General features: G+C 40.2%; 1 protein-coding gene across 2 annotated transcripts in view; it reads left to right on the forward strand.

Moving 5' to 3' along the window:
* ambra1 (autophagy and beclin 1 regulator 1) overlaps positions 1-15201 on the forward strand; it is a 325084-nt gene that overhangs the window by 214902 nt on the left and 94981 nt on the right. For both annotated transcript variants that reach the window (XM_033039200.1, XM_033039201.1), the window contains 2 exons: positions 3949-4137; positions 6076-6230. In XM_033039200.1, coding sequence (XP_032895091.1) covers positions 3949-4137; positions 6076-6230 — 344 coding nt within the window. The remainder of the gene's footprint in view (positions 1-3948; positions 4138-6075; positions 6231-15201) is intronic.

The following is a 15201-nucleotide window of genomic DNA, read 5'->3' on the forward strand; positions in this document are numbered from 1 at the left end:
GCAGCCTGTAAATGAGGGCACTGTGGAGCAGCTGGTGGAGTTGGTGCCTCAGCGCCAGAGAGACCCGGGTTCGATCCTAACCTCGGATGTTATCGGTGTGGAATTTGCACGTACTCCAAGTGACCGTTTGGGTTTCCTCACACATCCCAAAGACATGCAGCTTTTTAAGTAAATTGGCCTCAGTAAATTCCCCCTAGTCTGTAGGAAGTGGATGCGATAGTGGGAGAACATGGTAATCGATGGTTGGCGTGGACTTGGTGTTCAAAGGGCATTTTTCCGTGTTGTATCGCCAAACTAAGTTAAATTAAATGAATGGTTTCTGTTCTTACAAATGTAAGTTAAAAAGTTAATTTTGTCTGTAAGTCGAAAAGTAAACAGTCACTCTATGGTATCCATACTTCCACAGTAATGTAATGAATGGCAGTAAAAACACAATACTGATAAGAAAGAAAACAATATTAAAAATGGAGGCAGAAAACTAGTTCTGCGATTCACAGGAATGAACAGTTGGTCTTTTGAATTTAACATTATGTGAGCTTTTTTGTATGTGTAAGAGTGTCCATAATCCAGGCATTCATATCCCAGAGGTGGCTTGTAAGCTGGTATGGCACATGGTAAGAAAATTGACAATGTTCTTGCCAAAGTAAAAATGTTACATGGAGACACAAGAGACTGCAGATGCCGACTCTTGAGCAATAAACAAAGTGCTGGAGGAACTCAGTAGGTCAGGCAGCATTTGTGAAGGAGGATGGACAGCTGATGTTTGGGGCGGGATCCTTCTTCAGACTGATGGGCTAGAGGGACGATAACTGGTGGAAAGAAGTGAGGGGAAAGGGTAAGGCAAGTGTTAGGTGTATCCAGGTAAGGAGGGGTGGGGGTGATAATGATGGGGATAGTCACCACGGCTGGAGGTGGCAATTGCCAAAGACAAAATGGTGGAATATGACAAGAAAGGATGTTGGAGAATGAAATGTAGAACCAGAGGGAATGTTGAAGGGAACAGGGGTGAGAATGTGGAGCCCAGAGTAGGGAGGAGAAATGTACACAACTATATGAGTAATAAATGTAAGTTCATTTTACTCCTGTCCTGCTATGCACTTTATAAGAATCTCATTTGTATGTGCACTTGAAGTATAAAGCATGACAGTAGGACACCTTACAACGAAGTAACTACTGCAGTATTTTTCTTAAATGGAATGATCACACAGCACAAAGATGTGCTCTTGACAAATTGAGGTTAAGCCATATCCTTGTGAGTTAATCAATATGCTTTTTACGCCGTCTTTACTAGATTGAGAACATTTGAAAGGACAAGTGGATTCACTCTCAAACTGACTTGTAATCACACTTAAGGTTGTGGGGGGAAAACAAATGTTAATACTTCTAGATAATGACCTTTCATTCATACTTGGAAACGCTAGTATTTGAGAAAGTAAGTTTTAAATAATGAGAAGTGGGAGGGGTACAGCAAACCTGCAGGCGGGCAAGTTTGCTGTACCCATTCCATTTAACATTGCCAAAGTCTTTTAGATGAGGCGTGGCTGTCTATTTGACCGAGTCTTGGTGTGATCTTCATCCCACCACTCTTCTAGTTAGTGCTATAACTGATTGCATGATGTGAAAAACTGAATAATTTGAAGCATTGGACGAAAAGAGGACAATTCCCCAGTTCTCCTAACCAGCCCCAACCCATGTATTGTGTTTCAGTAAGCATAGTTAGACTGGCAAACCTTATTGCATACTTGTGAAGATTGTAAAATTAGAAAAATGCAAGTTTGTGAAGAGCTAACTCATTTATACTAAATAGAAAAGACTGAGTTTGCTAAAGCTAGTTATGACTTGGAGACACAAGGAACTGCAGATGCTGGAATCTTGAGTAAAACACAGTTCTGGAGTAAATCAGCAGGTCTGGCAGCAGCTGTGGAGAGAATGGAGAGAATGGATAGGTGACATTTCTGGCCGACACCCATCTTCAGATTCTGAAGAATCTCGAGACCTGAAATGTCACCTGTCCATTCCCTCCATGGACACTGCCTGACCTGCTGGGTTACTCCAACACCTTGTAACTTCTTAGTATTGACTTGTTTGCAACAGCAGTAATTGGTGTTAGTACAATTTGCATTGTGATTCCAGGATACTTTATAACATAAGAAATGGAACCAGAAGTCGGGCCCTTCATGCCTGCAGCCTGAGTCAGTGACTGGTCTTTTGTTTGTTAACCATTTTACTGCACTAAACTCATATCCCCTGATTCCCTTAATTTCATTGATATTAGGCTTGATATCAATAATCTGTGTTTGAGCCTCCACATGCTACTTGAGTAAAAAAGGTTAAAGGTTTACTACCCTCTGGATGGAGAAATTTCAACTCGTCTCTGAACCTGAATGGCCTACCTTTATTTTGAGACTGTAGCCTCTGGTTGTAAACATCCCAGCCAGGGAAACATCAATCCTTTACCCCCTTCCACCCCAGGAAGATTATTCCCGATGTTGGGGAAGTCCAGAACTAGGGGTCACAGTTTAAGGATAAGAGGGAAGTCTTTTAGGACCGAGATGAGAAAATCATTTTTTACACAGAGAGTGGTGAATCTGTGGAATTCTCTGCCACAGAAGGTAGTTGAGGCCAGTTCATTGGCTATGTTTAAGAGGGAGTTAGATGTGGCCCTTGTGGCTAAAGGGATCAGGGGGTATGGAGAGAAGGCAGGGATGGGATACTGAGTTGGATGATCAGCCATGATCATATCGAATGGCGGTGTAGGCTCGAAGGGCCGAATGGCCTACTCCTGCACCTATTTTTCTATGTTTCTATAAGATTTTTGTATGTTACAATGAGGTTACTTCTCGTTCTTCCAAACTAAAGGAAGTACTGGTCTATTCTGCTTCATATCTCGTCTTTATCAAACTGCTCATCCGCAAAATCAAGCTGGTGATCTTTTGCGATAATCTTTTTTTTTACTGGCATAACCTTCCTTGGGAAAGGAGTCAAGATCAGCACAGAATATTTCTGATGCAGACACACCAGGGCCGTATAGAATTGAAGCAAATCGCTTGTATCCCGATCCTCCTGCCATTAAGGTCAATGTATTTTTTGTTAACTTAATATTTGCTGCCTCTGCATGCTAGCTGTCAGGTGTTTCATGTACAAGGGCATTGACATTGTTCTGAACACCAGCACCTTTCAATTTCTCATCATTTAAAGGAAAACCTACCAAAACACTATTTTTTCCACTTTATATTCCATGCGTTATGCCTTTGCCCATTCGTGTAGCTGCTGGCTAAACCTTAATTGAGCTGTGAGCAAAGTGGACAGCTTGATGCAACAACGCAAATTGCTCATAACCTAATTTTTAATAGGCAGCAGCTTGATTGTCTTCCTAATATCAGGTATGAATGACACAACAATTAGCAGCCTACACTGTGAGTGATTTTTTTGTTCATTTGACTTTGCAATTAAACAAATTGTGGAACTGAACAGAAGGAACAGCAAAATGTGTTTTTACTTTCCCTTAGCTGGGAGGGATTTGTGAAGAATCTAAATAAAAGCAATGCTCTATCTCACTACATGCAATTTTTATCACAAAATATCAAAGTATCAAAATACTGTCACTATAGCAGCAGAAGTTCATTTTAGAAAAAAATGTAATATGTGGTTCCTAAGTGTTCTGCACTTTGAATGTTTGGATGAAAATGCTGTGTAAATGAAGAGCTGTTCAACTTGTATGTGAAATTGATTTGGTACTACAGTATATTACAACTATTATGTTACTGTGGTATATATTTCAAATATAAAGATTCTATAAAAGCAGCAAATATTTTACCCATGTGTGGAAAAAAAAACTAGGTTCTGTGTGTATGTTTCAATTTTTTTTTAAATGTTTTGCCTTTTCCTGGCATCTAATATTAATCAATTACATTTTCTCTCTATTCTTTGGTTTTGCTGATATTTCAGCCTCGGTCAATGTCCTTGTCCAAAACTGCAAGATCTACAACGATGCAAGCTGTGACATTTCAGCAGATGGGCAGCTTCTGGCTGCGTTCATTCCCAGCAGTCAGCGTGGATTTCCAGATGAAGGCATCTTAGCAGTGTATTCCCTTGCTCCTCATAACCTTGGAGAGATGCTATATACGAAAAGATTTGGTAAGTGTGTAACAAAGCTTATTTTTGTCCAAGCCTTTTTCATTATCATTTAGATAAAGACAAGTTTTCACATTTGATGATTTATCTAATTGGCACTTCATGAAAGTTATTAAATTATTTAACCATACCACTTGTTATTTGGTGTCTAAAAATTGTTTGTACTTGAATTTACTGAACTGAACATTCCCTTTCTCCTCGGGTGGAGAATTTGCAGTTGCACAAATTTTAGATGAAGAAATTTTGACATGGATTGTTCCAACTCGTATGGCTCCCTGACTTTTATACTCAACGCCTGATGAAGGCAAGCATGCTGTATGCCTCCTTTACCATCTGACCACTTGTGTTTCCAATTTCAGGGAGCTCCGCACTTGCACTCCAAGATCCCTTTGTATAATCTTGCTTCTAAGAGTCCTTCTGTTTACTGTATACCCTCCCATTGTATTTGACCCCTCATAGAATCATACAGTGTGGAAACAGGCACCTCGGCCCAAATTGCCCACACCCCATCAACATGTCCCATCGATACTAGTCCAACCTGTCTGTGTTTGGCCCATATCCCTCTAAACCTGTCCTATCCATGTACCTGTCTAATTGTTTCTTAAAAGTTTCAATGGTCCCTGCCTTAACTACCTCTTCTGGCATCTCAATCGATACATCCACCATCCATAGTGAGAAAAGGTTACCACTCAGGTTCCTAATAAATCTTTCCCCCCCCTCACCTTAAACCTATATTCTTTGGTCCTCGATTCCCCTCACATTTGTTTGGATTAAACTCCATCTTCCTTTAATCTGTGTGTGTCCACAACTAATCTACATCCTACCTTTTTGATGATCCTCAACTCCATCATTTTGTGTCATCTACAAACTTATCAATCAGCCCATGTACATTTTCATCCATATCACAAAACAGAAGTTCCAGCACGTATCCCTGCAGGCCACCACTGATCACAGACTTCCAGTGAGAGAAACACTCGCCGCCACTCCCCTCTATGTTCTAATGCGAAGTGAATTTTGAATCCAATCTACCAAGCCATCATAGATCCCATGTATCTTAATCTTCTGAATCAGCCTATTGCCAAATGCCTAATAGTCCATGGAAATAATATTTGCTGCCCTACCCTCAATCATCTTTATCATCTCTTCAAAAAAAATCTAAGATATAATTTATTTTGTTCATATATCACTTAATTCTTTGGGCATGCTTCACTTCTCTCAGGTTTTGACTATTTGCATTGTTATTACAAGGACATTAGAATGACTTCGGTGATTCAGCTGCAAGAGAACGGAGAAATGTGAGGCAGAAAACGGGAACTACTCTGATCTACCAAGTAGCATAATTTGATGAATCATTTGTCATTTAATCCTCTGGATATTCATACTTTTTGTTTTAAATAATTAATAGTTTTTTTGGGTTATCTTTGTAATAACTTGCAAATTAAATGTTTTGTGTAGTTTGGTTTATTCTTTTTTTTTAAGTTGCAGGTTAGTTTAGTTTAGTTTATTGTCACTTGTACCGAGGTACAGTGAAAAGCTTTGTTGTGTGCTAACCAATCAGCAGAAAGACAATACATGATTACAATCGATCCATTTACAGTGTATACATACATGATGAGAGAATAACGTTTAGTGCAAGGTTAAGCCAGCAAAGTCCGATCAAAGATAGTCCGAGGGTCATCCAAGAGCTAGATAGTAGTTCAACACTGCTCTCTGGCTGTGGTATTATAATTCAGTTACCTGATAAGAAACTGTCCCCGAATCTAGTGGTGTGCGTTTACACACTTCTATACTTTTTGCCTGATGGAAGAAGGGAGACGAGGGAGTGACCAGGGTGTAACTTGTCTGTTAAGAACAATAGAGTCTTTTCCACAAAGTCAATTTCCTCCAAAGACAACTTGTCACCCGAAGCTAAAAGGTCAATTTTGTTATTCTGTCCCGCAGGCCCCAATGCTATTTCTGTCAGTTTGTCGCCAATGGGCAAGTACGTGATGGTTGGCCTGGCCTCCCGCCGCATCCTGCTTCACCCGTCTACTGAGCATATGGTGGCGCAAGTCTTCCGATTGCAGCAACCCCACGGTGGAGAAACCTCAATGAGGGTGAGTACTACTCTGTTAGCTGCCTACCACAGTACCAGCAGGTGAAACAGCGCAAATCTTCTTGCTTCCCAGCAACATATTTCAGCAGGATAGGGGCAATGGGTCTATAGGACCCCATTTATTGTAGGTTGCCCTCCTTGTCATCACTCATTCTGAATCTGAGAACCCTTTATCCATCTATGTTGTGAGGATATTTTAACTAGAACTGTAGCCACAGTAGAAGGTGACTCATCACCACCTTCTCGAGCAATTTGGGAAGAGCAATATTGGCAACAATATGTACATCTTAAAATAATGGATAAAATGCTTGCAACAAGCATGTGCAAAATGTTACAAATCTGAAAGCAGTAGAATTTTGCATTATATTTTGAAATGTGAATTGTAAATCACTCATTCATTGCTGCCATCTTAATAATGGACATTGAAAATTGGTGCTCAACAGTTAAGTGCTAGCACACTCACAATGGGATTAGTACAGAAAGCACCTCAATGTTCTGCATGGACAAAATTCCGCATGTTCACCACATGGTGAACCAAAGGACTTGTTTGTGTACTGTCTGATTCTATGACACAATATTGGAGGAGCTCAAGAATTACGGTGTATTTAGTGTTGTTACCGTTCTTTTCAAATGCTTTGGATTTAAAGCTTTCCAGAGAATTAATTCCTCTTCCAAAGTTAAAACGTAACCACTCTTGAGCCTTCATGAAAAGGGACTGAGGTCTTAAAGTACCTATTACTTTAATATACAGTGCCCTCCATAATTTTTGGGACAAAGACCCATCATTTATTTATTAGCCTCTGCACTCCACAATTTGAAATTTGTAATAGAAAAAAAATCACATGTGGCTAAAGTGCACATTGTCAGATTTTATTAAAGGGTATTTTGATATATTTTGGTTTCACCATCTAGAAATTACAGCTGTGTTTATACATAGTCTCTCCCCCCCCCCCCCATTTTCAGGGCACCATAATGTTTGGGACACATGGTTTCACAGGTCTTTGTAATTGCTCAGGTGTGTTTAAATGCCTCCTTAAAGCAGGTATAAGAGAGCTCTCAGCACCTAGTCTTTCCCCCAATCTTTCCATCACATTTGGAAACTGTTATTGCTGTTTATCAACAAGTTGTGCCAATGAAAGTCAAAGAAGCCATTATGAGACGGAGAAACAAGAATAAAACTCTTAGATACATCAGCCATACCTTATGCTTACTAAAATCAACTGTTTGGAACATCATTAAGAAGAAAGAGAGCACTGGTGAGCTTACTAATCGCAATGGGACAGGCAGGCCAAGGAAGACTTCCACAGCTGATGACAGACGAATTCTCTCAATAATAAAGAAAATCCCACAAACACCTGTCCGACAGATCAGAAACACTCTTCAGGAGTCGGGTGTGGATTTGTCAATGACCACTGTCCGCAGAAGACTTCATGAACAGAAATACAGAGGCTACACTGCAAGATGCAAACCACTGGTTAGCCGCAAAAATAGGATGGCCAAGTTACAGTTTGCCAAGATGTATTTAAAAGAGCAACCACAGTTCTGGAAAAAGGTCTTGTGGACAGATGAGACGAAGATTAACATATCAGAGTGATGGCAAGAGCAAAGTATGGAGCAGAGAAGGAACTGCCCAAGATCCAAAGCATACCACCTCCAATCTCCACTATCTGGACAAGTACTTCGGTGGGCGGCGCGACTTTCGTCAGCAGCGGCCTCTGCAGTCCGTCTGCGTTTTTATTATTTTATGTCTTATGTTTTTATGTAGTTTTTGTTATTTTTGTTGGGGTATGTGTGTGGGGGGGTGGGGGTGGTGTGGGGGGGGTGGGGGTGGGGGGGTGGGGGTAACTTTTAAATCTCTCCCTGCACGGGAGACCCGACCTTTTCTTTGTCGGGTCTCCGTTGTCGTTGGGGCTGCAACGAGGAGCGGCCTCCAACAGGAAGACCGGGGGCTGTGGTGCCGACTACTCACCTCACCGTCGCGGAGCTGGCTGAGTCCAGAGCGGGTGGAGCTGTGGTGGACGCTGCTGTGACCCGACCTCCGGAGATTCGGAGGCTGCAACTGCGGGTTTGGCGGGCGGCACCGGGAGCCCGCGGGTCCCTGGAGGGAGACCGCTTTTCAGGGCTTCCGCAACGGCGACTTCTCCCGCCCGAGTTGCGGGGTTGAAGAGCACCTGAGCGGGGCCTTACAGCACCGCCCCGCGCGGCTTGGAATGGCTGCGGGACTGCGAGCGCACGCCGGGGGCTCTAACACCAAGACCCGGTGCGCGACCTTGCATCACCCGGCGTGGCTTTAATGGCCGCGGGACAATTCACCATCGCCCGCCGGGGGCTTTGACTTTGACTTTGACTCTGACATCGGGGGGGAGAGTGCAGTGGAGAGATAAGTTTTTTTGGCCTTCCATCACAGCAATGTGATGGATGTTTATGTAAATTATGTTGTGTCTTGGGTCTATTTGTTTGTAATGTATGGCTGCAGAAACGACATTTCGTTTGGACCTCAAGGGGTCCAAATGACAATAAATTGAATTGTATTGTATTGTATCATCTGTGAAACAATGGTGGGGGTGTTATGGCCTGGTTATGGCTGCTGAAGGTACTGGCTCACTTATCTTCATTGATAACACAACTGCTGATGGTAGTAGCATAATGAATTCTGTAGTTATATAGACTCATCCTATCTGCTCAAGTTCAAACAAATGCCTCAAAACATTGGCCGGCGGTTCATTCAACAGCAAGACAATGATCCCAAACATACTGCTAAAGCACCAAAGGAGTTTTCAAAACTAAAAAATTGTCAATTCTTGAGTGGCCAAGTCAATCACCCGATCTGAACCCAATTGAGCATGAATTTTATATGCTGAACAGAAAACTGAAGGGGACTAGTCCCCAAAACAAGCATAAGCTAAAGTTGGCTGCAACACAGAGCATCACCAGAGAAGACACCCAGCAACTGGTGATGCCCATGAATTGCAGACTTCAAGCAGTTATTGCATATTAAACATGACTACTTTCATTTACATGACATTGCTGTGTCCCAAACATTATGGTGCCCAGAAATGGCGGAACTATGTATAAATACTGCTGTAATTTCTTCATGGTGAAACTGAAATGTATAAAAATGGCCTATATTAAAACTTGACAATGTGTACTTAAACCACATGTCATTTTTTCTATTACAAATCTCAAATTGTGGAGTACAGAGGCAAATAAATAAATGATGGGTCTTTGTCCCAAACATTATGGGGGGCACTCTAACACGATCGAAAGGGAAGAATCTGTTTCATCTAAATTGAATTATCAATATCCCAATTAACAAGGCCATCATTTCTTAAAAAATAGTGGAATAGCATTTGCAGCATTGTGATGGCTTGGTAGAATAATGTCAAAAAAGATAAGAATTATTAATCCAGAAATGGTTAGACTCTGGTTCCCCATAGTTTTGCACAGGCTGGAGGATGAAAACGTAGTTTCCATCAGTTTGTGATACAAAAGTTGTCTTGCTCCTCTTTCAGCTTTTAAAATAAAACACATTTTGTTTCATCAAGTCTGATTCCATGTTGTCTTAGAGATGTACAACATGGAAGCAAGCCCTAACTGGCCATCTTCTCCATGCCAACCATGATGTCTATGTCTAAATCTACTTGCCTGCATTAGGCCCATATCCCTGTGCTTTTCTTATCCAAGTATCCGACCAAATGCATTTTAAACATTGTAATTGCATCTGCCTCCGCTCACTTCTCTGGCAGCTTGTTCCTGATATTCACCACTCACTCTATGAAAAAACATACCCCTTGGTATAAATCCTAAACCTGTAGAATGGATTCCAGCCTGTAATGCATCGCCTTATATTCTTCAAAGAAACACCTAATTCCTTTGATTACATTCCATCCTGCAAGTAATTCCCTGATATATCTTGTGTTTAAGTAGACACTCTCTTCATATGTAGTCCAGTCCAGTCCAGAACTTGCCCGTAGTCTCCAATATTCTATGCCTAAATCGCAGAATCTCTTGATTAGATTCCAGCTTTGTGTGATCTGTTCTACATTTAAAAACAGCCAGTGCTTGGGTTTCGTAGATGCAGTTAGAAATCAATGCTCAGGCTTGAGTTTTCCCGATCGATATTACGATCCATTTTTCAGCTTCACTGTTGTTTCAAATATTATAAAAGAGCACAAAATAAATATTGAGAACATCACCTCATTAATTCGAGATTTTTTTTAATGGAGTTTGACATGAAAAATTTAGCAGAGATCTATATAAATATTCACGGGGAATTTAGGATGTTACTTTGTTCTGCCTACAAAATGATTTGTAAATACAAGACATTTTTATGGAATTGAAATGTAGCACATGTCTATCCTTGATTAGTGTGGATGTCAGGGGTCCTGGGGAGAAGGCAGTAAAATGGGGTTAGGAGGGAGAGATAGATCAGCCATGATTGGTTGGCGGAGTAGACGTGATGGGCCGAATAGCCTAATTCTTCTCCTATCACTTATGTCCTTTTGACCTATAATCCTCTGGAAAGTCTTTCCTGTGGCAATTTCATACCAACTTTGGGAACGACAACTAAGAGGCATAAGAATGTACTTTCGTTTAAGTGCTTACTCCACCTAAAATAAAGCATCCTTGGGATTTAAAAATAATTAACTTCAAGATTGCTCTGTTTTGGGAAATATTAAAATCACACATTCTTTCCACATTTTTAAAATCTTGTATTTCCATTTAATTATGTTAGGTATTATGTGATAGAGGCACATGGTATTATGTGAGAGCGGCACCAACTTTCTCATTTGTGCCATTTCCAAAGTAACTCAAAATAAGTGTAAACTTGTTCTGCATAACTATGTGTGCATTGTAGTCGTTACTGAGCAGGGAAATCTATCTATGATATATATGTGGATCTTGTTTGGATATGGCTAGAAGATCATCCCAAGTTCTTGAACTGTGAGTTATTTGTTGACCACTTGCTCTGTGTGGAAATGTATGGAAAATACTTGGTTTTCATGTGAAGATAGTTGAGAATTAATAAAAATGGTCTAAATTCGACTTTGGCCCATCTATGCTTGATAATTTGTAAAATTTTAGTATCTCAAATGGTGAAGGATGCTTGGTGCTAAATAGACTTATTCATCTGATATCTCTATATAACTAAAAGTCTTCGTCTTGTTTGTGCCCCCGATGTATCTCTGTGTCAATCTGGTAAATTCCTATCTTCTTCCAAACATAAGGCCACAGCCTTCCCATTTTCACACAATCTACTCACATTTTCCCCGTGGTGGCGATAAACATCTACTCGTCGCATTTCCACCTATATTTCCAAAGTTATTAATCGTTGAAAGTTTAAAAAACAGCCCGATTTCTTCAAACTCATCCATTTCCAGGAAAAAAAATCTGAGTGACAAACACAATGCACTTGCAAGGCAGGGCGGGCCACTCTGGGAGGGAGGGGCAATCCAGCGCACCAACCCCCCACCACCCCCTTATTGTCAAGTGTCCCAGATAGAACAATGTAATTCTTACTTGCTGCAACACAACAGAATACATAAACATAGTACACTGTAAACGATATGATAAATGAGAGAGAAAAAAAGGTAGGCAAGGCAAGGCAAGGCAACTTTATTTATATAGCACATTTCATACACGAGGCAGACTCAAAGTGCTTCACATAAAAACATGTCATACAATAAATGAAATAATAAAATAGAAGAACTAAAAGAAAAGAAAAGCAAAATTAAAAATGCATTATAAAAAGTGCAAAAGTTAAAAGTGCAACGTAGTTAAGATTTAGCTGAAAGCTAAAGTAAACATAAAAGTTTTCAGTCTTGTTTTAAAAGTGGTCAAAGTTGAGGCAAGTCTTAAATCTTCAGGAAGTTTATTCCAGCTATTTGTTGCATAGTAACTAAATCCTGCTTTCCCATGTTTTGTATTTACTCTGGGAATCACTAGCAGATTGGTTTCAGAAGATCTTAGCGGTCTAGAAGGCTTATATAGTGGAAGCATGTCAGTGATATACTTTGGCCCTAAACCATGTAGTGATTTATAGGTGAGCAGCAGGATTTTAAAATCAATTCTCTGACATACAGGGAGCCAATGTAAGGATTTAAGAATTGGTGTAATGTGTTCAAATTTTTTGGTCTTTGTTAGAACTCTAGCAACAGCGTTGTGAGTACACACACACACACACGCACGCACGCTCAAAAAACAAACAATAGTAGTGCAATAATAATAAGTCTAATGAAGTTCAGAGCTTATTTGAGGTTGTTGTGTTTAATAGCCTGATGGCTGTAGGGAAGAAGCTGTTCCTGAACCTGGACGTTAGAGTTTTCAGGATCCTGTACCTTCTTCCCGATGGCAGGGGTGAAACGAGTGTATGGCAAGGATGGCGTGGGTCTCTGATGATGCTGGCTGCCTTTTTGAGGCAGCGACTCCGATAAATCCCTTCGATGGTTTCAAACATTCAAGTGCCTACCTTTGAAAAAGAAATTTAATGTAATGTGATTCATTATTTTAATAGATTAGGTGATCAAATGCTTCCAGATTAGCTTTTTGTATTGGATTGAGGTGGTTAGATTAGAGGTTGTGCCCATAAAACTCTTCAGCCAACGTTTAGACTAGATACAAGGAAGAATTGTATTTTTTCAGGAAGCCATTGCTCCCGAGGGAAGTGATTTGTATAAAATTTCCAAAATCCTTTGAATGGATATTTAAGGTCCTGGAAGGTATTTCCATTTGTCACAAGTATGTCGCTGGTTAGTTGTGATTGAAATGAATCTGGGCAGCCTTGGCAGAAGCATATCTCTGCTGTTTTTGAGTGGAGCTTCCCTCAGTTGGCTGCAGGCCTCTGCAGTTCGCCATGAAAGAAAGTTGCTGATGGGAGATTGCAACACTGCAGAAAATGAAATTAACTCTTGTCACATGTTTGTAATAGATTGCATTGGGACATTGATTGCAAGATTAATAATAGGTACATTCAAATATTCAGCAACAAAAATCTTAAACCGCCCTAAAGCTCTTGAATGTAATGCCATGTATTAGCTTAATCCACAGAATGTTCTTAATTTGCTGCCCAGTTTTGAGCAGCGGCTGCATTTGATCCGTGGGGCTTTTAACCGAAGAGTAATTTTTGCTGCAAGTTTAATTAAACTTGCCTGTTAAGCTATGATTAGAACTTATTACAAGTGGTAATATTCATAACTTAAAAAAATTATCAACTTTGAGCAATCCAAAAATTAATTAATTATTTTGAAATAAATTTCAAATGCTGTGGAGATTGGTAATACTTTCCTGGAAATTGTTAAGTTAAGTTCCTCATAAGTCAACAAATGTATCCAGAAGATGAAGACTTCTGGATATATGAACAGCAATAAGTGAAAATAGTTTGCTTTAAAATAAACTGAATTATAAATTAAGGTGGAATCCACTTCATCGTCAACCCTTAGGCAAGGAACTTTCACATTGTTTCAGAATGACTGCTGAACTTGAATGAATGTTATGTTGGATTCATCTTGATATTTAAAGTAGCACAAATGACTTGTCTGTATAAATAGTAAGATTAAACGAGAACTTACCAGTTCGAAGTTTGGTCATTATTTTATGAGGAGTACGTTGAGGGCATACGTGAAGAACCCCGCCAGGACGCATGCTTGTCATTCTTCAAAGCAGCGGTGTGAAATCACAGATAACTGTAATGACTTAAACATAGTAAGATTAGAGAAAGAAATACCAGTTGAGTATATGATCATGGGTGGGAGAGGAGGGCACGTATTCCCTCAACGTACTCCTCATAAAATAATGATCAAACTTCGAACTGGTAAGTTCTCGTTTAATCTTACTATTTTACTTCGGAGTCACGTGAGTGACTACGTGAAGATTTCAAAGCTCTGATTTCATGCCGTGGAAACGAGTCCATGCATCACATCTGCCTTAATGACTGTAGGAGGAATTGTGTCAACATAATTTAGACATGAATCCGATATTAAAATCCATGAAATTTATTAACACAAATTATAACCCCTATTTATGGGGTAAATTAAATTACAGAACTTAAAATTGGTTCTGCAAACGTTCCAGGTTTCATGACTGGTTTATTATAAAATAGTTGGAATGTTTTTCCCCTGACCATCCTGCTGCCTTGAGGATTTGGTCCATTGGTACATCCAACTGCATAGCTGCCGATGTAGCTGCAGCCCTGGTGGAATGAGATTTAAAAATATTAGTATCCACCCCAGCCTGTGTTAGAACCTGTTTCAGCCATCTTGAGATGGTCTGGACCGTCACTCTTTTGTGTGGTTGCTTATGGCTGACTAAAAGTGCCTTCTCATTGCCTCTGATGATTTTCATTTTCTCCATGTATAACGACAAATTTCTTACTATACAGAGACGATCATCTGTTGGGTAAGACCTAAATTCTATATTGAGGCCCGCTGATCCCTGTCTGTTCTGCTTTACTAATTCATAAATATGAAACGTAATATTTTCAGATGAAGAAGTCATGTTTTCCAGTCTTAATTTATGTAATGACTGTACCCTTTGTGCCGTGACCAATGCCATTAGCATGACTGTTTTTAATGTCAGTCTATGTAGGGACAGAGCTGTTGCTGGAGACCAATTCCTGAGCATCTTCAGGACAATACTCACATCCCATATTTGGGAGTACCTGGTTCTTGGGGGATTGGTATTAAAAATTCCCTTCATAAGTTTTGTTACCAGTGGGTGAGTTCCAACAGAGTGACGCTCTGTTCCTTGCCATAGATAAGTTGATAAGGCACTTCTGGCACAGTTGATGGCACTATAACTGAGCCCCTCATCATAATGGAGGCCTGCCAGGTATTCCAGAACAGACGGGATGTTCATATCTCTGTAGGTGATGCTGTTTTTGTTACAATACATCTCCCACTTCCTGACATAGACCAGATACTGTTTTTTGGTGGACTGTCTTTGGGCCGCCGAAATCATGTTCACTGTTCGGTCCG

Source organism: Amblyraja radiata, chromosome 20 (genome assembly GCF_010909765.2).
Source record: "Amblyraja radiata isolate CabotCenter1 chromosome 20, sAmbRad1.1.pri, whole genome shotgun sequence".
In the NCBI taxonomy this organism is placed as follows: Eukaryota; Metazoa; Chordata; class Chondrichthyes; order Rajiformes; family Rajidae; genus Amblyraja; species Amblyraja radiata.